Source organism: Neolamprologus brichardi, chromosome 13 (assembly GCF_056152115.1).
Source record: "Neolamprologus brichardi isolate AB-2024 chromosome 13, ASM5615211v1, whole genome shotgun sequence".
Classification (NCBI taxonomy): Eukaryota; Metazoa; Chordata; class Actinopteri; order Cichliformes; family Cichlidae; genus Neolamprologus; species Neolamprologus brichardi.
Window position 1 is genome coordinate 8149578 of NC_142116.1, and position 23499 is coordinate 8173076.

Consider the following 23499-nt stretch of genomic DNA (forward strand, 5'->3'; position numbering starts at 1 on the left):
CGCAAGGACAAGATTTTAACCTGAAGCTATAATATCGGCTTCATTCAGCAGCACACAGTTCCCTCTCAGGGACTGTGCGTCGCTGAATAACTAATTAGCCACAGCTGCTGCAGTGAGCAGGCGATACTGGCATGTGGAAGGACATCTGGTGGGCAGGTAGAGAAACAGGAGACCTGAGGGAGAGCAGGGGAAAAGATGCATGACAAAACACAGGTGCTTTCATTCAGAAATGGCACAAAGCTTGTAAAGAAAAAAAAATTCAATTTTCTGGCATCATTTTTGTCTGATTATTATGCTTCAGTATAGCAGCTTGTTTTCGCTCTGCTCTGCAGCCAGTTAGTATAATTAAGCTGTTGTTCTTCTCTTCCAATAGTTTACCATGACTTTGATTCCAAGTTTAAGAGGACGACACTCTGCATGAAAAAACAAAACAAAGGTATATCTCCGTTTCCAAAATGTCCTCTTTTGTTGCACGATTTTCTAAAGTCTAAAAGAAAAAAACTTTACATTTTCCACCAGCCTTAGTTGCAAGTACAGTTGACCTTTCAGCAGAAAGATACCTGTTTGCACATTCAGCAGCAGTTAAGATATCCGTGGTGTCCTGACAATTTCTGTGTCTGCAGGTTACGGTCTGCACTGCCACAGGGCGGTCATCACTCTTTGCAAGCTGATCGGCATAAAAGACATGTATTGCAAAGTAGAGGGATCAGTCAATCTCCTGAACATCACCCGGGCCCTCTTCACCGGATTAGCCAGTCAGGTAAGAAATGTTTGGGGGCGTTTTCACAAATTGGTTTTATGGTTTTGGAAAAGCATACAGGTTTTAGCAGGAACATAAACTTTCATGAAAGCATAAGAGTTCAGATTCTTATTAACTTTCTTAATTTTTTAAAGATCATTTTTGGCATTTTGGCTGTTACTCCACTGTAACAATAGAGAGAAATAGAGCAGTGGCTGCAGCAGGCTTGCAGTAAAGGTCTCTAATGGAACTGGACACTCACTGCTGATGTCATTTGCACCATATCAGGTGGCCTTCTGAATGCTGAACACACAATAGTGACATATTATCACCTTGTAAGTACAGCTAACCTCCCAGAAAATGGATGCCTGTTTAGACAGGGGTTGTATTTGTGTCCACCTGAGTAATGTTACTGCAACATTATCTCCACCTGTAGCTTTTTCTCAGTTTATCCCTGAGGGGAAATATCTGGCTCCTTAATAATTCTGGCCAACTAATCTTATTTTACTTTCAGTTATAATTTGGGGCTTCAGTGGTGATGAAAACAAGACATTTGAGATGAAGCAGTTATTGCATTTATTTTTCCAATAGTTTTCTTGTTATGTCTTCTGTTATAAATCCAGCACATTTTCTAAATGGCTGTTTCACCCGAGCTCTGTCAGTGCAGCTGTAGGTACCATTATTTTGCTCTAACTTCTCTTTCTTTTGCTATCTCAACTTCACTGGTTTCATGTGTTCTTCGGTCAAAATATATTTAGATTTCAAGCCATTTTTTAACTATAAAAATGTGATGCTTTGAAACTTTATGAAAATAATGTTTAAAAAATTGTCTAAATATTGCTGAAAATACTCATTTGGATTTTATTTCCCAAGTCACTAACTTTGTAGTTCCAAAAACTAAAAGTTTATGGAAAAAGTTTATATTATAGAAGCTGCTAAGTTCATAGCCCCAGTAACAGTTTCCATATAAAAATGTCTACCTCTTCTGTTTCTCCGTAGGAAACCCACCAGACTCTGGCTGATAAGAAGCAGCTCCATGTTGTAGAGTTTCAGTCACAGCGTGGCCTTCTGCCCATGGTGGTGGCGAGTCCCAAAGACGGCGCACGACCCAACCCAGAGTCAGAGGATGAGATTCCCAACACCCGGCTGCACTGGGATGACGTACGAGCTGCACAGGGGTTGAAACGCTCGATCTGGGCAGGTGTCAAACGCACCATCTGGTAATGCGTGGGAAGGCTGATGCTTGGATAAGACCAAAGGAGACTTGAGTGGACTGAAGGAAACCAATAGTGTCAAATGGATTATCTGACTTGTTTTTTTCTAGTAACAGTATGTGTGGAACTTGTTTGCTAGAATTTTGGTTTTTGTTAACGTCTCAACATGTGATGGATTCTGTTTGTAAGAGTTTCATTATTTTCTCAACTGAGGACTAAAGTTCAGTGCTTTTTTCAGTATAACACCAACTTCATTGTCCATATCAAACTTATGATACTGATGCAAAATAGTAACAGTCAATGTTACAGCAGAAGAAATATTTTACATTCTGACTCTTCTTGAGAATTAATTTTGAACTGTTGCAAATTACAACATGTGCTAATAATAAAGTGTAAATCTATTAAAGTCACTGGGGTTTTGTCCTTTTTGCTTTGGATATATTTAGTAATGCATGAAATTCCTGATTAGCTGAGGCTGATGGATACCTCTTATGTTTTACAGCAACAATGGAGCAAAGAAATTGAAAAGTGTTGAACAAAGGTTATATTTTTGTGTCACTTTTGATGTCTGTTGGGCAACAGTGCACAGTAATATATATTAATGATAAAAAAAATAATGATAATAGTAATAATATTGTAGATTTTTTGTCATATTTTGTGCATGTTCATCACAAAACCTACAATCTAAGTGCCACCCTGTAGTCATAGTAGCAACTTGTCATGAATAACAAAGCCACTCCCTAAAGCATACCTGTCTTTCTTTTCCTTTAAATGGAGTCAATGATTTGCAAAGTTAAAATGGTTATATTCTTAGAACTACAGATATAGGTAGTGATAACCAGGTGATATAAACTGAGCTGCAAAGTTTAAACTAGGGTTAGATTGAACAAAGTAATTCCAGAAATCCTGACTCATTTTGCAAACAGAGTCGCCGCCTACTGCTGGCTGCCATTGTCTCGGTAGTCAGATTTTTACACAGTTGATGCCTAAATGCAAGTTTAATCTTTTATAAAGCTGAACATTTCACCACATCCTCGGTAACAATGGGGGATGAGGAAGTGTGAACTGGTACTGCGGTTTGGGGAAGGCCTCGAAGGAGACTGGCGATGGCTCCCGGGCCGGACAGATCCCCATGTACTAACGAGAAATGAATGAAGGAAAGTAAGGGAGGGAAAAATGGGGAGGGGGGGGGGGTGACTGCAGGTATTGGAAAAGGGGCGTGAAGGTTATTTTGTTTTGTTTGGGGGGGGGTATGCAACCAAGATGACGACAGTTCAAAGCTCTCACCGAGTCTTTCTTTAACACTAGTGATGCCTGTTGTTCTTATCGATACCTGGACCTAAAAAGAGCTCAGACTTCCATCAGAAGAACACATTTGCTCCAGGTGAGGCTTGAACTCACAACCTCGGCATTGCTCTTCAAAGTACTGTCTTATAAGTACCGCACGTTGACCAATTGCGCCACTGGAGCTTTTGTGCTTGAGATTTTAGTCAAGTCTAGATTGTGACGTCTTCTTACAATTCAATGCTGAGTCACCCAGGGCTGGCTATTAGAAACAAGTCACCGCTGGCTTCACTTTTTTGACCCAAAACCTCAGACGTTACTGAATGTAGTTTCCAGGTTGATAAAGCCAATACATAAGTAGCAAACTTTTTTACATCAGTTTTAGGGGTTATTTTGTTTCGTTGGGGGGGGGGTGCAAGCAAGATGACGACAGTTCAAAGCGAAGCTCTCACCAAGTCTTTCTTTAACACTAGTGATGCCTGTTGTTCTTATCGATACCTGGACCTAAAAAGAGCTCAGACTTCCATCAGAAGGACACATTTGCTCCAGGTGAGGCTTAAACTCACAACCTCAGCATTGCTCTACAGTGTGCTGTCTTATAAGTACCACGCGCTGACCGTTTGCGCCACTAGATTTTGTATGCTTGAGGCATTAGTCAAGTCAAGATTCTGACGTCTTCTTACAACTCAATGCTGAGTCACCCAGGGCTGGCTATTAGAAACAAGTCACCGCTGGCTTCACTTTTTTGACCCAGAACCTCAGATGTTACTGAATGTAGGTTCCAGGTTGATAAAGCCAATACATAAGTAGCAAACTTTTTTACATCAGTTTTAGGGGTTATTTTGTTTTGTTTGGGGGGGGGGGGGTATGCAACCAAGATGACGACAGTTCAAAGCTCTCACCGAGTCTTTCTTTAACACTAGTGATGCCTGTTGTTCTTATCGATACCTGGACCTAAAAAGAGCTCAGACTTCCATCAGAAGGACACATTTGCTCCAGGTGAGCCTTGAACTCACAACCTCGGCATTGCTCTACAGTGTACTGTCTTATAAGTACCGCGCGCTGACCGATTGCGCCACTGGAGCTTTTGTGTTTGACATTTTAGTCAAGTCTAGATTCTGACGTCTTCTTACAACTCAATGCTGAGTCACCCAGTCCAGGGGGTGGGGGAATGCAACCAAGATGACAACAGTTCAAAGCGAAGCTCTCACCGAGTCTTTCTTTAACACTAGTGATGCCTGTTGTTCTTATCGATACCTGGCTTGAACTCACAACGTCGGCATTGCTCTACAGTGTACTGTCTTATAAGTACCGCGCGCTGACCGATTGCGCCACTGGAGCTTTTGTGTTTGACATTTTAGTCAAGTCTAGATTCTGACGTCTTCTTACAACTCAATGCTGAGTCACCCAGTCCAGGGGGTGGGGGAATGCAACCAAGATGACAACAGTTCAAAGCGAAGCTCTCACCGAGTCTTTCTTTAACACTAGTGATGCCTGTTGTTCTTATCGATACCTGGCTTGAACTCACAACGTCGGCATTGCTCTACAGTGTACTGTCTTATAAGTAACGCACGGTGACCAATTGCGCCACTGGAGCTTTTGTGTTTGGTGTGCCAGTTATGTCAAGACATTCTTACCAGAGGATTCAACACTGGCTATTAGAGACAGTTTCCAACAACAACAACAAAAATGCCCATGCATGAGCGCCCATCATTGTAAGATCAGGTTTTTTTGTTTCGTTTCATTTTTCTTGCAACCAAGATGACAACAGCAAAAACCAAAGGTTTTACACTGATAATGTCACTGGCTTCACTTTTTAAACCCTAAACCAAAAAATAAAAAATAAATAAACATTGGAAAAGCCAATGCAATTTGCCCTCCCTTGTCATATATGTTTTTTAAAACCAAGATTGCAAAAAAATGAAAGCAGTGCCGTCTCAGTATTCCTTCTTTAACAGTGGTGATGCCTAAGTGCAAGTTTAATCTTTTATATAACTCAGCCTTGAAAGGTCTCTGCCCTGGTGTTTCAAGATGAACTGAGGACATCTGCTCCAGATGAGGCTTAAACTCACAACCTCAACATTGATCTGCAGTGTACTGTCTTAGAAATACAACACATTGCCTGATTCCACCACCGTGGGTGGGGGTGCACACATCCAGAGGGTTTATACTGGTAATGTAGAAAAGGTCGTTCTTATCAGTACCTGGACCGAAAACAGTCTCAGAGAAAGCAACCCTCAAGAGAGCAGGTGGGGCGCCGCAGTTGAGGTTTGAATTCCCATCCTCGACATTGCTCTACAATCTACTGTCTTATACGTACTGCATGCTGACTAATTGCACCATTGGCACTTGTGTGCAGCTCATGCTCATCAAGTCAAGACATCCTTACCTCCGGATTCAATGACGATACATTCATGATGCCTAAATGCAAATTTAAACTTTTATATAACTCACTTGTTGTTTTATGTGAAGACAAGTAGTCATTTGATATTTCATTTCTTTTGACCCCCCATGACTAGAGTATTTTAAACACTGTGAAATCTTTTATTCTTCTTTTAATTTTAATGTGCATGGTTTTGCAATAAAAGGAAAACTGGTATTCAAAGCATCAAATTATGTTTGATGTTGGTACCGAACATCAGCTCTGAAGAAGAATAAGGATAACAGCAATTAAACCAAACTCCAATGAGTGCAAATGCCTCTCACAAGTAACTCAAAGATTCTTTTGATGTTTTATAGAGAAAATGGAGCACATAACGAAAGAATACAGACGAGTATAGTTCATTTTCTTATTTTAATAATCTTCAGAATACAAAACTATAAAAATTTAATCCAGCAACATTAACTCTGTTCCTCTTATTTTGTCTTTTACTCTTTGCTTTTTAATTTTTTTAATGACATGCATGTATTTGATTTCTTTAATAAATCCAGTTATATTATTAATATTTCAACACAGATAATACAAAGGGAGAAACATAAAATATAAGTATGCATTTAATGTATTTAATGCTACTAGCTTTGTATGTTTGTGATGAATTTTATTCTACAATAACAGCATTGACACCATATTCTCTAAACTGTTGAAAAAAATGACCCATTCTTTTTGTGAAGATGTAATCACTGGCTCGACAACATTATTCTGAGGTTTGAGGTTAAAAGAATATGACTTTTGTCTAGTTGATCATTTACTCTTTGAATTGTAAATTGTGTTTATAGAATATAAGTTTTGATTTGTTTACGTCTTTTCTCTGCTTTAAAATCTATAGTTCTCCTTTACAAAGTTGTAACCAATTTCACAATATACTGTGTTATGGGGCGAAAAGGAATGGGATGCAGTTTTTCACTGTGATCTCAGGTATGTGCTGTGTGAGCTTTTGTATGTTAAAGTATTTGGTATTTTGATAATGTTGCAAAGCAAGAAAGTCATGCTCTCACATACAGTGAAGACCAATTCTGACCAATCTAATGTGACTTAAATGCATTATCCAACAGACAAAGACACACGTAGACAGTCAGGGACATAGATGTGCACAGCAGATGGAGTGTACTACTTTCTTGCAGCTCTGCTGTTCACTCTTCAGAAATATTTCCATCGGATGGCTGAGAGAATGGCATGGATGAAGTACAGGAGTGTGGCCACGAAGGCGAACACCTAAAACACAAACAAACACAACCAAAGAACATACTTAAAGCCTTTGCATTATTATTGCTGTTTAAGTTTGCTTTTTAATCCAATTTTGGGAAATCCATATTTGCTTTATTGCCAAGAATTACATGGAATTCTAGGTATAAACGCCAGTTAGCTTAGCTTAGCATAATAAGTGAAAGGAAATTCACATGAAGTTTCCACCTCTTTAAGCTAATAATCAGTGTGTGTTCGTAAGTACCCTTGGTTCCACCCATACCAACTAGGTCACTGATTAATGTTGTTCTGCATGTCCTGTTTGAATTGAGCAGACTCACTGGTTTTGGGAATGAGCAGCAGCCTGGTCCATTTTACTGAAATGTCACTGCAACAACTCAAAATGGAACTTTGTATTTTGTGTGGCCCCCACGTGCAGACGCATTTGCTCAAGATCAGCCTTTTTTCATCTGTGACAAGCACAGTGCACCAGCGGTGAACCTGCCAGTTCTAGTGTTCTATGGCAATTGGCACTCGGGTTCCACGGTGCTGGGTGGACACGGTGTTGTAAAGTCTGTTTCTGATTATTTGGTAAGAGATAGTCACACCGGTGACATGCTGGAGGTTGTTTTTTAGGGCTCTGGTAGTGCTCGTTCCTCTTTGCACAAAGGAGCACAAATGCCAGTCCTGCTGATGGTTTGGGGGCCTTCTACAGCCCTGTCCAGCTCTTCCAGGATAATTGCCTGTCTCCTGGAATTTCCTCCATGCTCTTTGACTGTCTCCCAGACTTTGCTGGAAGACAGTAAACCTCTGATTATGGCATGTATTGATGTGCCATGCTGGAGGAATTGTATAGGTATATTTCCTGAGTATTCAAAAGAAGTCAAAATAATTTTGAATAAGTTGATTAATTAAATATATTAAATGAAAACAAATCTGAACAAATATTTTGGACAGCTCTATTGTATTGAGTTATTGTACTTACCACAGCAGAAATGTAAGTCCGGTAGATTTTAAGGTCACCGCCATCTTTTTTCTCGAGGGTGATGATAGCCAAATCCACCCCTGCACTTAAAAAAAAGAGCGCTGCCAGGCCATGGTAAGCAAAATCCTTCACAAACAGAGATTAAAACATATTTACAACAAGGTCATAACCCATTAATTTTTCTAAATTTTATTGGCTGTCTGACTAAAGCGTCTCTCTTACAGCAGCAGCCCAGTGAGAACTGTTTTTATGACCTCCGGCAGCGAAGATGATCATCCAGAGGAAGGTCATGACGAAGCAGAAAACAGAGACGAACATCACCCACCCCAGAGGGTTCGGTGGGTCCACGTGTGTCGATGCAACTAGAATCCAAACCAAACCACCAAATACCTGCAGAGATGAAGAAGAGAGAGCGTGAATGGAGATGGCACATTGAATTATAACATTTATGAGAACTAATGGGAATCCATCATATTCTTTTACTGGTTTAGAGTTGGACATATTCAGTGAATAGGAATCTACAGCCAGCACATTTAACCTTAGTTTACCTAAGCTTAGCTCAGCTGGGCTTAGGTAAGCAAGAAGACTAGAAACAGTAGCAATGGTAGCAAAATGTGAGCTTTCTAAAAAAGATAAAATATGTAACAAAAAACCCCAAAAAAACACATCTAACATTAACTTGAATTGAATTAAAAACAACTAAATTAATTCATTTGCTAATTTATTAAACATTACATGGTAAATTATAAGGAGGCTCTGTAAAAGCCACTTCAATTTTATTTTAAACTAATAACCATAAATATGACCTAAGTGCATAATGCAAAACACATGACATGCTTAAAATAAGTTAATCTTGCATAAAAAGCAACCAGTAATTAAAGACTTTAAAACAGGTGGTCGTGTGGGATTTGAAATATAACATTGTTACTCTAAAAGAGCTTTATCCTGCACTTACTGTGCAATATGGATTGTTCCTTTAAGCCAAACTTGCCATAGAAAGAGAAATTACATCCATCATTTAAGGATTTCTGTAAATTATCTGACTATGAAAAAGGGCCATAGTGCTCAATAGCTTCAGTGATGTCATTTATTAACTCACAATGTTGGCATTGCTCTGCAGTGTACTGACTTTTAAGTACCACACGCTGACCGATTGTGCTACTGGAGCTTGACTGATGTGGAATTTATAGTCAAGCTAACTCATAACTTGCAGTTATTTCAGATTGCAATCTGAAACCTTAAAAGAACATTCCACGTGTTCATTAAAACCCACAAAAGCCACAAAAGCCACAACTGGGACATCACAGAACAATGATGTCAACAATTGAAATCCAGGGGAAATCTAAAATTGCTGCTTTTTTCAGTGTGATTTTTGATAAAACAGACTTAGCCAGCAGTTGGTGGAAGCTTTCTGATATTACAACATCATAAATAAAGCAATCACCAAATTAGCTTCAACTTTAGTGTACTTCAGAGCATTGCTAAGGTTAGGAGTTCACGCCTTACTGGGAAAATGTTTGTTCCTCTATTCAGACAAAACACCTCAAAAGAAAAGTTTTTTCATACAAGGATCAATTTTTCAATTTTGGGCTCATTTAAGACTAGTGGAAAAAAATATCTGAAATACACACTTAAGGGTTTATTTTACCACACTTAATAAACATTGATGGTAATGTTGATTTTCAACAGCCCATTCAAACACTAATCTCTGTCTCTACTGTTTCTGTACATTGCGTTCACCTTATCAGTCAAGCTTGCCATCATTAGCTAAGCTTAACGTTCAAATATGATTGTTTTTATTTACCTTTAGTCTAAACTTAATTAAAGTTCCTTCATAAGTCAAGAGCTGTCTTTTAAATGCTAATATCATAACCAGGAAATAAGAACAGGCAACAGTGCATGAATATAAATATCAAAAATATTCATCTGACTCATCGAATATAAAATAGTGGCGTTCAAAGTTTGTCAAAGTACTTTCAACGAAAAGCAAATCAGCTGCAAAGGAAGTCATATGTTGATTATACAAATATTTCTGTTTACATATGTGTGGGTGGAGGAGTTTCAACTTACCCAAGCGTTAACGCAGTTTTTTTCTAATCTCTAATCTCTCTGTAATTTTTTTGAGTTTTTTTGTAGCGTTTTTCTCCATCAAGTGTACATTTAACTCAGTTAAAAAAAATGTTGATAAAGGCGCTGTCACTGTATTTTGAATACCATCAGCCCATTCTGAATCATACATCACAAAGCTTAAAAACAGTGCAAACAGCAGTACACTCTCTACATTCAATACAGAGTCCAATGAACAATGTTTTTAGTCTTTTTCACTGAAAAAGATGTGAAAAAGAGTTAAACATGTAACATATTGCAAGTGTAGTAAATCAACAAGTTGCCAGTCATGCAACACAAGGACATTTCACTGACAGCTTAAAAAGGGGAGGCAAATGTTATGAGTGTAGTCTCTCTGTTCATTGTGCCAGTAGGTCACAATAAACAGAGGTATCCATAAATGTATGGACATGGTTAGCAACAAAATTCAGGTAGGATGTGGTATTTTAACAATTCTGAATTGGTACTACATGTGCTAAGAAACTATCATCCAGACTTTTACACCACCAGGAACCTGAACTGTTAAAACAATGCAGAATGTAGCCATGTTTAGGCCAGATTCAAAGCTTACAGTAAATTCAAGGCTCCTGAGGACACACAGCACTTTTGCCGTCTTCTATTGTCCAAATTTGGTGATCCTAGCCTGGGTTCCCACCAAGTATGGTACTCTGCTGCTTGTCACCCGTACTTTACTTCAAGGTTAGGCATTTAGAGATGGCTGGAAAAAACGGCTATTTGACTTACTGTTGCTTCAGCATGAAAGAGTTCTCTGGCCATTCTCTATAAACCCTAGACATTGTTTTGTGGGGAAATAGCAGCAGATTAGCAATTTATGAAATACCCATAGGAGCCCATCTGGTACCAACAACCATACCGCACTCAAAGTCACTTAAATCACCTCTCCCCATACTGACACTCAATTTAAATTTCAGCGGGTCATCTTGACCATATCTGTGCTTAAATCCATTACATTCCAACCAAACAATTGGCTAATTAGTTCATTAATTGTTAAATGAACTGTACATTTTGGAACAGGTAAAATAACTTGTTAATACAGCAAGTTTTTCCAGTGCAGTTTAGTCATTGGTGAATTGAAACAGTTCATAAAGGACTTCTTACTGCATTCACATTTTGTGGCAACGTTCGAAACTCATCAGTCTTTAAGATATGAAAATGTAAATGTTTTTTACTGTTCTCGCACAATATAACAACATGACTGGCTGAGGGGAGCCAAAATAAACAAACTAAAAAAAGGGTATTGGTTGTGAGAATAAAACATTTTTATCTGTGGAGTTTTGTTTTTTTCAGTTGTTATACGAGTGTCCTTTGTAATCAGTCAGGGTGAAGAAGAGCCAGCTGCATTCTTTCTTATTAACAGAGACACAATATAAGTGAAATGTGAGATGTGAAGAGAGATGATGCTCCTCCCACATGAAGAATTATCTCCACTGACTCTCTGTCTCCAAATCGTGCACTTTTATCCTGAAACAATGTGGCTACTATATGGAGATATAGGCCCACTGAGATATAGGACCACTAAATTATCAGAAATACTAGCAGCTAATTTAAGTCATAAAATCAGAATTTGTATTTTGGTGAAAGGAAGTTTGAGTTTTGTTCATCCTTAAACTCACACCCAATACATAGCACTGTTACCAATTGTCGTTTATCCTGTAAAAAATAGTTTAGGCATCAATTTTAGGCATCATATGAAGTATTTATATGAGCCGAAGGCTTATTTAACTCATATATATATGAACTTGTTGCCATGGCACACCTTAATAAAATATTTGTCGTATTTAAAATACTTTAAAATGAGAACTATAAAATTGTAACTGCATCCTGAAGAGAATACTTAATGACCTGAAGATCAGTCATTGTTGTCTGTCATTGCCCACTTACCAGTTCAGGTATGTAAAATATATCCGGTGCTGTGGTGCATATTCCCAGTCCACTGGGCAGGCTCCCCATGGGCTGAGCAGTTGTTGCAGCCATCTCTGCCTCTTCCTTCTCCCAGTGCTGATTTAACAGTGAGCACCTTGCTCTTTCCTCTGGACTAACGGTGCGGCAGCAGGTGTAAATGACCCTTTTAAGAAAGTCAGGTGAGCAGTCAAACCCGTTCTGCTATTGTGGGGGAGAGATCCCTTCCCACAACAGCAAACCAGACACACCCTTCACCTTACAGCACTGAACGCTGCCTGGAATTTAATGTGAACTGGTGACTTGTGACGGGGCTTTCAAAAAACTAGATGAGAGATCTTGTGGCCGCAGGCTAAGTTGAGTCTGCTGATTTAATATCTTTGCTGTTGCTATTGAGTAAAGACACACTTCACTGACTTTTCAGTTCCCACTAACCTATAAACCCTTTCTTTGTGTTAGATAAATGCCTCAAGCCTCTATTTGTATTGCACACAGAGACTAACAGGTTTCGTTTCAAAATATAGATTCTAATGATTGTGGGTTAAGACAGTCTACTTTGATCTCACAGACACAAGGCTTCATTTTGAGCTGCACTAATCAATAATTAATTTCAACAATGGATCAAATGAGCATGTCCAGTGTGAGGGCTGACAGGCCTTGCATCTCCCTGTAGCATTTATAGCACCATGTTTCTAGTTGCTGTTTTGGCTTATGAGCTCAAAGTGTTAGTGTTCTACCTCATTACCTCCCCTGGTATCAGTTTCGAACAACAGTAGGCAAACACAAAACTTTGTTTGCAACTAGCTGGTGGTGGAGCATTTAACTGCTAACATTGGATATTTTTCTAGGAAATGAGTTTCTGTTACATCAACTCAAAGCAGTCTGGTTGTTCTTCTCTGACCTCTGGAAGATCCCAACAGATCAGCAGTTTCTGAGATACTCAGACCAAGCCATCTGGCGCCAACAGCCCTCAAATTCAGTTAAATAAACTTTTGTCCCCATTTCTGATGCTCAGTGTGAACTTCAGCAGGTCGTTGCCTATAGATACGATCCTCAATGCACTGAGATGCTGCCATGTGACAGATTGATTGGTTATTTATGTTCACCCACAGTTGAACAGGTGTACCTAACAAAGTGGCCAATAACATTATAGCAGTCCCACACAAGGGACCATTTTTAAATAGAGCAAAATGTAATGTTGGATTACAGTGTTAGTTAAATTACAACATCCAGTCTCTTTATCAGGCATCAGTTTACTGCTAACTTCAAAAGCATATTTCCTGATGCTGCGTATTACTAAAACCACTCACCTTACTCTATTTTATTATGTAGGTGAGTGATAAAGGGAGAACAATAAACCAATGGGATGGTTCACTGACTCCTTGTTATATTTTATAAAGGGTACAACTGGTATAAATTTTCTTAGAACATTTACATCTGCATTAAATCTGTATTTTACACCATTTGATTGGACAATCTTCACCACCCCTGTAGTTTAATCAGTCTGACTCATTGCATGATATGCTGTGAGTCTTTGCTAATGTTGACACCCTCAACAAACAAAACACATAATATTCCAATGTCCAATTCTTTTATTTCACAATGGAGATTCCAAGACAAAAGTGTGAAGTGAATCATCTAGACATTTACATCATCAAATTTCAAATTAAAATTAAAAGGCTGTCAACAGGAAGCGTTATCTCCTTTACAGAAATGAAGCTCTAATAGTGGTTACACTGCAACGCTACACTGCAGGTAGCTGCTACATCACTCTATGATTGAAAGAAATAAGACGAGAGCAAAGAAACAATGAAACAAATTAATATATCTATATAAATAAAACTCAAGTGTTGCTAATCCAAGACAATTTAACATTGTAAACACAGTCACTGCGGAACTATAGACAACAACACATGCATCTGACAATGCCTCTAGTGTCAGTCCAATCATACCCTTGTAGCGGCTCTCACTTTAGCTGAATAAATGGGTAGATCACCATCAAAGTGATCATTATTTTAGCTCGGCCCATCAAGTTGCAACAGATGAAATATAGGGCCCATTCCATTTATCGTTGGCCTTGTCTTCTGTAGGAACTAAAGTCACAATCCTCCCGCTTTTCCTGCTTCAGTTTTATAAATGTTTTTTGTGAGAACAAACTAAAAGTCTAACTGTGTTAAGCTGTAGAAGTAAGTCGTGTGACAAATGTTGGAAATATTTAAACGCTGTGGTGCTGGTTTAGCTCACACAATGAACAGGTGACTGTATGCCACAAGGTTAGATGCAATTCTGTTAAACTCTAGCCTAAGGCTGTATGTCTTTCCCTTTTGTCCCTTCTTCTCTCCACTATCTAATTCAGGCAAAACAGATATATAGCAAATATTGAAATTTCAGCTATCATATTAGGTCATGTTACTAGTGTGTTACTAGTATGGTAGATGCAGAAAGATTTGTCTTTAAGCCAGCATCATTGACGTGGTTTACTTACAGAAACTGAAGGAAACATCTTTTTTTTTTTCTTGAAATGTCTCAGAAATATATTTAAAGAAAATTAGGACAGATCATGAGTTTTAAAAAATGCATTTGTGTTTTTTTGTGTGTGAGTGTGCAATAAAATTTGTGAGCTGAGCTTTTAAATTGTATACTATTGAAAGTTACAGTGAAAATAAATCAAAAGTTATGATAATATCATTCCTGCTTCTGTTTAGATTAGTAATTTCATTAGTTATTTACACTCATCCATCTTCTTTAAACAACATTTAATTCTGACAACTTGTAATTCTCACTTCTCATGGATGGATTCTAAAAAACAACATTGAAAATTGTGAGGTAGGCTAATGTGATAATGTAATTTTTGTTTGAGTGTGTTTTCCACTTTTTCATGAATTTGATGTTTGGGCATATTGATTCAAAATAAATGCATAAAAAATAATTTTCCTCTCAATGTATTTGTGAAAGCTATGTGATTATTCTTTTTGTTGTTGTTGTTGTTGTTGTTGTTGTTTTTCTCTTGAGTTGGTGACTTGTTTTAGGACCTCTTCCATCGAATGGCAGAGAATATGGCATGGAGGAAGTAGAGAAGAGTGGCCACATAGGACATCACCTAAAAAACAGACAGAAACACAGATGGATGATGGAGATGGTCACTTTGAGGTACAAGACTTTAGAGATTTTAACTTAACTTATAACTTTGATTTGATAACTTTCCTTGTTTTAGCAATTACAATTTGAGACACATATACTTTACTTGCATATTTTCAGTATCTTCCATAATTACATTTTCAATTCCTTGACATAAGAGAAATGTTTACACATCTACATTTGTACTGCTCAACAAATTACATTGTTAAAACATTTTAAAGCTTTGTTCTTTTACAACTACTTTAAAAATTACCAAAAGAGTTGGATAATTTCAGTATGTTGTGCTAAAATTGTCCGGAATTAAGTGAATTTGTCAGAAATACAAGTACAAGATTCGTTATTTCCACTTGTTTTAGTAAATAATGATATAATATTACCTTCAAGCAGTTCATTTATTATATAAGAACTTATCTTATTTCATATGCTGCTCAAAAAATCATAAATAAATAAACAAATTAGGGAACAGCAGTCATTGTAGTACTGACATATTTTTAATCCAAATTAAAAATATGTCAGTACATACTTTTAATTTGGATATCTCATTCTTCAAGATCTGACAGTTCCCTTAATGTTTGGAACAATAAATTTATGTGTTTTACGTACCACTGCAGAAATGTACAGTCGGTATATTTTGAGCAGTTCAGCTGGTAGAAATCCTAGAACTTGTCCAATTTTAACTTGTTGTCCAATCTCATAGGTAACATAGGCCAGATCCACTGATGCACTGAGGAAGAAAACCACCGCCACAAAATGATAGCCTGCATCCTGCAAATTGAAATATACAGAAAAAATAAGAAGAAGGAAATGGAAGGAAAGGAAAAAAAAATGAATAATAATAAATGGAGAAGATACTATAGGGCCTTCGCCCTCTCAGAAAGAGGGAGGGGGAGCAAAAGGGAAAATTTTCAAACAAAGTGGGGACAGGTTGATGGACTGTGTAAAACTTGTGGGAAAGTATCCCCCAAAACCCCAATTGCCACCCTGTGCTGCCTCATTTTTAAGAATATTGCCAGGTAATGACCCTTCTTTAAGATAGGCCCTAAAAAATGTCCTTAATTGTCAGGTTTTCTGCTTATCGCTGCATTTTTAATAGCAACATTCAACAACAGTGTCCATTTTTCCTTAGTGGCAACAACAAACACCAAAGGTTAACTAAGACTGTTTATTGTTTACACTGAGTAAAGACAGTTCAAATTCTCAAAGGCAAGTACCGATTTTACTTTAGTAATAAATTAAATTTTCTTCTTTTTGTTGTGGTATTTTTTCAGTGTTTGATGTCTAATATATTGGTGCACATTTCTCAATGTCTACACTACTGTCACATGAGAAATGGAATTACACCTTTTATTATTTATTTATTATGTCTACGTTTTTATGTAACAAGACATAAAAGAAATCTGGTCCTGAGCAGGTTCTAAAATAATTTAAATATAATCTCAGATGAACAACAACATATTTATTTATCAAAAACTAAGCTTAATTTTAGCCCCAGTAACTTGAAGTCATCATTTTCTGTATGACTTTATCAGTCTTTCGTATCATTGTGGCGGAATTTCGTCCCACTGTTCTTTTACAACAGCTAATTGTAAAGAACAGTGGGCATTCATTGAGACTGGTATGCATTCCTTTGTCTAAAGTCCAACACATTTCAGTCAGATTAAGGTCTGAACTTTAACTGGTGATTCCAACTCTTGGATTTTTTTGTAGATTTGCTAATGTGTTTGGGATCATTGTCCTGTTATGTGACTCGTTTTCAGCCAAGCCCTAGGGCAGATGGCCTAACATTTGACTCTAGAATACTGGTATACAGAGAAATTCACAGTTGGCTCAATGACTGCAGGATACCCAGCTTCTGTGGCTGTGAAATAATCCCAAATCATCATCCTTTCACCACACAAAAAGTGTTTGTTAATGTTGTGTTTGGTTTTTACCAAACACTTCATATCCCGCTAACACATAACAATGCTCCGGACCAGTACACTTCCAAAATGTCTCTTTTTCCAGAGGTGGCCACACTTGCTGATGATCAATCAATCAATGAATTTTCATTACTACTTGCTCTCTTAATTCCTATAAAAGCATTGCTTTAGAGGAGCATACATTGCCTCTGCATTTTCGCTTAAGTTCTGTTAAATAAAAAAAATAACTTTTTAATATGTCAAGCATTGTTCCTCATCTGTGGTTTGATTTACATAACTGTAAGACCTGCTGAGCACAAGATGATTCGGAATTTAAAGAAGGTTTACTTCATCGATCCATTATTAACTATTTATCTAATTAGGCTATTAAGCAGTCAGTGGGAGTGTCTAACCAGTGCTGGCCAGATGCTGCTCTGATTGCCTCCACAGAGGAAGATGAAGAACCAGAGTGTCGTCATTATGAAGCAGAAGATAGACACAAACATCACCCAGCCCAGAGGGTTAGCCGGTTCAACTTTAGCCGATGCCACCAGGATCCACACCAAACCACCAAACACCTGCAGGGTCACACAGAGGAGGGGAAAAGAGACAATGATTGATGACATTGCAATGCAGTGGCTTGATTTCCACAGAGAGGGAATTCTACACACCAACTTTGTAAAGTTTTTTATTAGAAATTTATAGTGTTGAGCGTAAGCTTTAAGCTATTTTCCAGCCCTCTGAAAGGTTATTCAGAGCTTCATGAAAATTGGTACAGTGCCCTTTAAACTAAGGCTTGGTTGCACAAACACACACATAATGGCCATGTTGTCACTCTTGGGTGTATTGCCTCAGCCTTTATATCTCCTCCTTTGGCAAACATTATGCTTGAAAGAGTCTTTGGTATTTAGATGGAGCATGAACCTTCCACCATTTGTTCCTTGATAAGAGGCACATTAAAATGCTTTACCATAGGTCACAGATAGTGTGCGCAGGAAAAATATTTTTATTCATTGTCGTTTTTTAAACAAGCAACAGAAATTTTTGACTGTTTCATGTTAGGCCATCTTCACAGAGGGACGCCAATGTAGGAAAGCTCAGGTGTAAATAATAACATTTCTACATTTTATTTAGCACATTCGGTTTCAAGGTCCTAAAGGCTTTCTGAGACACACTCTAAGAATAAACTTGTGCTTTCACACTAAAACAGGTGAACAGGTCTGCTATGAAAAAGATCTGTTTTTATCTTGTCTTTATATCAGTGGTTCTTAACCTGGGTTCGATCGAACCCTAGGGGTTCGGTGAGTCGGTCTCAGGGGTTCGGCAGAGCCTCCGCCGTGCATGTATGCACGCACGGCCCATTTTGTGCACCAGTAAAAAACATATGCATGTCTTGAATTTGAAAAAAATCTTATTTTATTTTTCACTAAAGGGGTTCAGCGATTGCGCATATGAAACTGGTGGGGTTCGGTACCTCCAAAAAGGTTAAGAACCACTGCTTTATATTGAAGGCTTCATCCAGACACTCTTCAAGCCAATCAGCTTCGGACCTTCAAGTATCAGGTGCGCAGGAGCTGAGCAAGAGAAAACAGCAGCTGAGGCTCATTCAGTCGAAACTGGCATCTTGGTGTTCCAGTGAGGACATTTTACACAAGTGCCAAAAACAAAAAAGCCCTTCTGCTTCTCAGTAGCTCAGTAGTATATCATATCTTCTGGGAGATAAAACAAAAGCCTTTTTCAGTTTTATACTTTCTCTCAGATGAGTATTTTGGGAGGATATCTGTAATAATTTTTATTATTTTATTAATAGTATATACCCAAAAGAAATTTAGTCAATTTATTTTAGGTGAAGATCTAAAATGAACATTCTCCATCACTTATTTAATCTTCTGATTTTTCAGTTGAAACGCTACTTAAAGGAACCTGAAACAGGTCTGTTTCTATTCAGAACTGCTCGAGTCTCCTGAATCGATTTGTCTAGCAATCATTTTTATAAATTTAGCTGGACTCAAGTCTAGTTAGGTTAGTTAGGTATAACGTAATAAAAATAATAAGAACTAAAATAATAATCCTTCCCATAAAAAAACAACAAAATCATGTTCAGTCAGCTGTGCAAACAAAGAGAGCTCAAATTATGGACAGCCTATTCCTAATCTATGTTTTTTTTTTTTTAGTCAGTGCCCATGAAGAACATGCAATGTCCTGGATTAAACACTGTGACAGACAAACATTGCTCTACTCTGCTCATTCATCTCAAATGGTATATTTAAAGTGAGACATGTCTCCGCCAAGTAAAATAAATAAAAATAACTGCATTTACTTCAATTTATGTAGTGCTTTTCTGGTCTTGGTGGCCACTTGAGGTATGTTAGAATGCTTCTCAGCTGTCACTGTCAATTGTTGTTTAAACAATCCACATCACAAAAAAGAGTAAAAAGATGAATAAAGAATACACAACATTCATGATATCATTTTTTTAAATGCAAAGAAGTTTTGGTTTAATCACTTCTTGTGAATCTTATTTGTACAATGTCAGAATATTTTTTAATTGTCAAATTGTGAAGTAACAACTGCCTGTTTTTTTCTTTAAACCTTTAAAGCGAAACTCTCTGGCAAAATTTCTGACAGTGAATCATGAAGGAAATGGAGACCAGAGAGTAGCAAACAATAGGTGCTTCTACATACAAAAATTGTTTTAATATATGGACAAATATTGCATAAGCCTTATCACAACTTATCTCATCTAAAACCACACAGGTAAAACATATCCATTTTACATCCAATCCAGGTAAAAGGGAACACACCGTGAATATACAAATTTATGCAAAAATATATGAAAAAAAACCAGGTGGGTGGGGCTTCTGTACTCGCAGTCAAAGCTTGACTGTTTACTCTGATTGAAAACAACAGGAAAATGTTTATAATGGAGCATTTAAGTCAGTGTGAAGACTTAATCTGTGACTCAATATTTTTATCAACCTTTTTCCATCTTTAATGGGATAAAATTGTTTGTTCGCACAGAGGTAGGTTTGGATAGATTTAGTCCCTTAATAGATGAAATCATTATTTTAAAACTTTGACCAATATTAAAATTAGTTTGATGATCTGAAGCCTTTAAGTGTGAAAAATGCTTTTTTCACACAACAGTATGCACACCTGAATGGGTGGCTGGCTAAACCTAAATTAGGTATACTAGTATTTTTTAGCACCTATATCTGTTGTGACAAATTTGTTGCCGTGGCTGAATCACAGCTGAAATCCACTGTTGTCAGTCTAGACTGAATATAACTGCTGTTTCCATGCCGACAGAGGGTGGTGAAAGCGTTTGAGTGGAGGATACCTTTAAATCAGCTGGACGTGGATCCTACGGCCATGCGGTCTGAGTTTATGGTCTCAGTGATTATTTGAAATAACCAAGCTTCAAGTTGAAAACTAGTGTTGAATATGTTTGTGTGTGATGGTAAGTTAGCTTTGAGGCTTTGAGGCACAATTCATTTGAATTTCAGTAGTGAGACCACACCTCACACACTCCCCTTTCACTCATATATCGTGAAATGTCCTCCTGCCCTACTTGCAGTTTGTTCTTATTTCTGTGCCCCACCCTCCCAGCTCTTGTCTTATTTCTCACGTCTCACGTAGATACCAAGAGTGCTTTCTGCCCAGAGGGCCCTGAGGCCCTCACCAAATCGGCAACTTTGCTGACTCTGTCCAACATTTTCTGTCAATAAACATTGTCCAGTGAAGTCTGATCCCTGCTAGTGAATTGTAGGTTTAAGGACAATTTGAATTAAAAAATGTTAAAAACATCAACCATCTTTTTCAATTTGTTCCTTCACTTTATTGCCATTGCTTGCCTTGTGCAGGTGTTTTTGTTCTCTAGCGTTTCCTTTTTTTTTCCTCACAGTCCTTCACAGTACACAGTAATTCCAGGAAAACAACTTGTTTGCTTTAATTCTAAAATGTCACAGAATACAAAGTTTTTTCTTTGTGGTTTGAGCAATACAGAGAATGTTTTAGATAACAAAATGTCTCTATATGACATTATAAACAAATAAGAAGTACTAATACCTATCCCTGCACTCTCACATTTAAAGTAATAGCTGTTATGCAGGTTTAAAGATATTGCACAAACCCTTTTCAGGATAAGTTTATGAGATATATATTTTTTAAAAATCAGTCCTTCTTCATTAACAGCTCAAAGTTAATACTCAATTTTTTTTCATCTAATTATTTTCTGGATTGAAAAACATCAAAGCCTAATAATCTTCACTTTTCACTTTTCAATATAATACAGTCCAGTCCATCACCACCTGTTACATCCATGATTGTGATCATAGAGGAAAATCATGGTGAAAGTGAAAGTGAGGATGCCAGTGACAACATAAGTATTTTGCAAATTGCAGAAATACTTTTTTATTCATTTTGAGGATATAAAAGTAGAACTAATGGCTGATTAGTGCAGAGACTGCATCAAAGATGTTTTCTGACAAATAAAATGTTTTTTTTTATATTTAGTGTTTTCCTGTTGCTATGGAAACAAATAATTTTCACCAAAAAGGCTGCTTTTTATTAACTCCAATTAACAGTGGTTCCAGCTGACCAGCAAAACAAGTCGAGAAAAATCTTATCAGAATGGAAACTTGCCTCAAAAGAGAAATGAGGAGAAGAAGATGCTACTTTAAATAATGTTGGCCTGGTTGAATAAGGAATGAAATAAGGAAAATGTGTTAAACAAACATATGAAAGAGAATAAAAGAAAAGGCTGTCAGTGCAAAAATAAGACATGTCTGAACCACAAAAGAGGGTAAAACTCAACATGGAAAAGTAACACATCCCTTCTAACAACACAAATTACAAAACAAGAAACTCACAAACTCGGGGATGAAGAATATGTCAGGAAAGCTGGTGAAGATCCTTCCGCCTGATGGCAGAGCATCACCTGAGGTGGTGGAAGCCATAGTCCAAAACAGTGTGCAAACACGTATGGGTGTCTTAGAGAATGAGATGTGTAACCTGTTTCAAGGTGCCTTTAAACACTGTCTTTCTGTCTCGTTTTCCCTCCTGCACCTCCCTCTATTTTTCCTCTACTCCACCTCCCCATCCATTCCTACTGTTCAAACTACCAGTTTGACAGATGGGTTTCTTTTTGTTTGTGCAACAGGATGATATATTATGACCCTCTTTGCATGTGTGTGGTTCTCTGTGCAGTTTTTATGTGTGAGCCTCCATTTCCGTGGTATTTGTTCTCTATTAATAATATCAACCTGTTTACATGCACACAAAAAGGGATAGTGAAGCAATTCTAAGCACTGTTAATTCTGGATATAAAAGGAGTTTCAGCTGAACGTTAGAGTAATGCCGGCTTTACTCCAGCTCCCACTGAAATATGATCACTTCATTTAAAAAAAAAACAAAAAACACACACACACAGTGGAAGCCAAATGCAAATGATGAGGCTTCCCAAGCCAGTTGGTGACATGGTTGCTGCTTCCATCTATAATCACTTTATACTTCTAATAAAATTTTTAACTGTTGTAGGTGATATTAAAATAAACTCTTATCCAGCTAGTCGTCATCTGATCAGCCTCAAACCATCAAATGGGTTCCAAAATTTATTCTGCAGTGTCACAACAACACCAAACATACAAACAAGAGAATTCACTGCTTAAGAAGAAAAAGCTGTTCTGACCGCCACACAGTATAGGTGGAGGTGGAGGTATAGTATTTGGGCATGATGCTTGGAAGCTCATTGTCAAGTACATTAAACATGACAGTCGATTTACATGTGAGTTGAGGATTTTTTAAGGCTCTGATGCCATTTTATATGAATGGCCTGTTAATCATATAGTCACTGACATCTGAGTTAATGTTTGCTTTTGACTTTGTGTCTTAATGTGTTTGTGTAGGATCTGACTGAAGTGCATTCCTCTTAAACTAGTGTCTTTTATTAGCTGTCTGCTGAAACTGCAGAAGTTTAGGTCTAAAAGACTGGGTGAGGAATAGACTGAAGTTTTGTTTGGTGCACATGAGTCTGAACAGGAAAGAGTAGAGACTTAAAGGATCAAACGCGCAGATAGATAAAGAGGTCTGAAATGAAACAAGAGAACAAACATGAGAACAACCAGCGAGAAACAGGGAAGTTGGGAGTGGCAGGAGTTAAATTGATTAATTGTTATGTCATATGTTTCCACTTGGCAACATTTCAGCACTTTGGAGTACAGCACTTTTCTTCCTCTTCCTCTATTTCTTTTTTCCTTCTAAAACAAAGTAATAGTTGCTGTAGGTTAAGCCTTAGATGTTCTAGCAGGTGAATTTCATCACCTTTAACTCTTTAAAGTCACTAAACTTATATGAATCCTTTCAACTAAATCAAGTGACAACCCCAAACTGTGAAGTTACAATATATTGAGAACAAATAGGTCTCTTTGTGCTTTCATTTCCAAGTCAAACTGTCAAACACAGTGTGACGGTTTCCAGGATGAGGGACTAAAACCCTTCACCATATGCAAAACATCTTGTGTGAGGCACGCCCTTCCACCTTTTTTAATCACTGTCTGTAGTCACCAAACCTGTTTTGTTGCCACAAAATAAAT

At 37.6% G+C, this 23499-nt stretch overlaps 3 protein-coding genes and 2 non-coding genes across 5 annotated transcripts in view; 1 reads left to right on the forward strand and 4 right to left on the reverse strand.

The window, feature by feature from the left end:
- The window catches only part of mrps5 (mitochondrial ribosomal protein S5), a 29550-nt gene extending 27187 nt beyond the window's left edge, over positions 1–2363 (forward strand). The window contains exons 10-12 of the mRNA XM_087850064.1: positions 374–436; positions 624–760; positions 1739–2363. Of these exons, the coding sequence (XP_087706190.1) occupies positions 374–436; positions 624–760; positions 1739–1963 (425 nt within the window). The 3' untranslated portion in view covers positions 1964–2363. The remainder of the gene's footprint in view (positions 1–373; positions 437–623; positions 761–1738) is intronic.
- A 966-nt stretch (positions 2364–3329) lies between these two features.
- On the reverse strand, positions 3330–3423 carry trnai-uau (transfer RNA isoleucine (anticodon UAU)). Its single transcript has 2 exons — positions 3386–3423; positions 3330–3365 (listed from the first exon to the last, which is right to left on the reverse strand). It is a non-coding gene; the product is annotated as a tRNA-Ile (tRNA).
- Positions 3424–4228: 805 nt separating this feature from the next.
- Positions 4229–4322, reverse strand: trnai-uau (transfer RNA isoleucine (anticodon UAU)). Its single transcript has 2 exons — positions 4285–4322; positions 4229–4264 (listed from the first exon to the last, which is right to left on the reverse strand). It is a non-coding gene; the product is annotated as a tRNA-Ile (tRNA).
- Positions 4323–6568: 2246 nt separating this feature from the next.
- On the reverse strand, positions 6569–12051 carry LOC102791567 (myelin and lymphocyte protein-like). The gene is made up of 4 exons (XM_006783565.3): positions 11853–12051; positions 8067–8234; positions 7845–7970; positions 6569–6889 (listed from the first exon to the last, which is right to left on the reverse strand). The coding sequence occupies exons 1-4, from the start codon at positions 11943–11945 to the stop codon at positions 6815–6817; spliced, it is 462 nt and encodes a 153-aa protein (XP_006783628.1). The 5' UTR covers positions 11946–12051; the 3' UTR covers positions 6569–6814.
- Positions 12052–13451: 1400 nt separating this feature from the next.
- Positions 13452–21928, reverse strand: LOC102776158 (myelin and lymphocyte protein-like). The gene is made up of 4 exons (XM_087850069.1): positions 21778–21928; positions 17320–17484; positions 15612–15773; positions 13452–14970 (listed from the first exon to the last, which is right to left on the reverse strand). Exons 1-4 carry the CDS (start codon positions 21862–21864, stop codon positions 14896–14898), a joined length of 489 nt encoding a protein of 162 aa, XP_087706195.1. The 5' UTR covers positions 21865–21928; the 3' UTR covers positions 13452–14895.
- Between the last annotated feature and the right edge of the window lie 1571 nt (positions 21929–23499).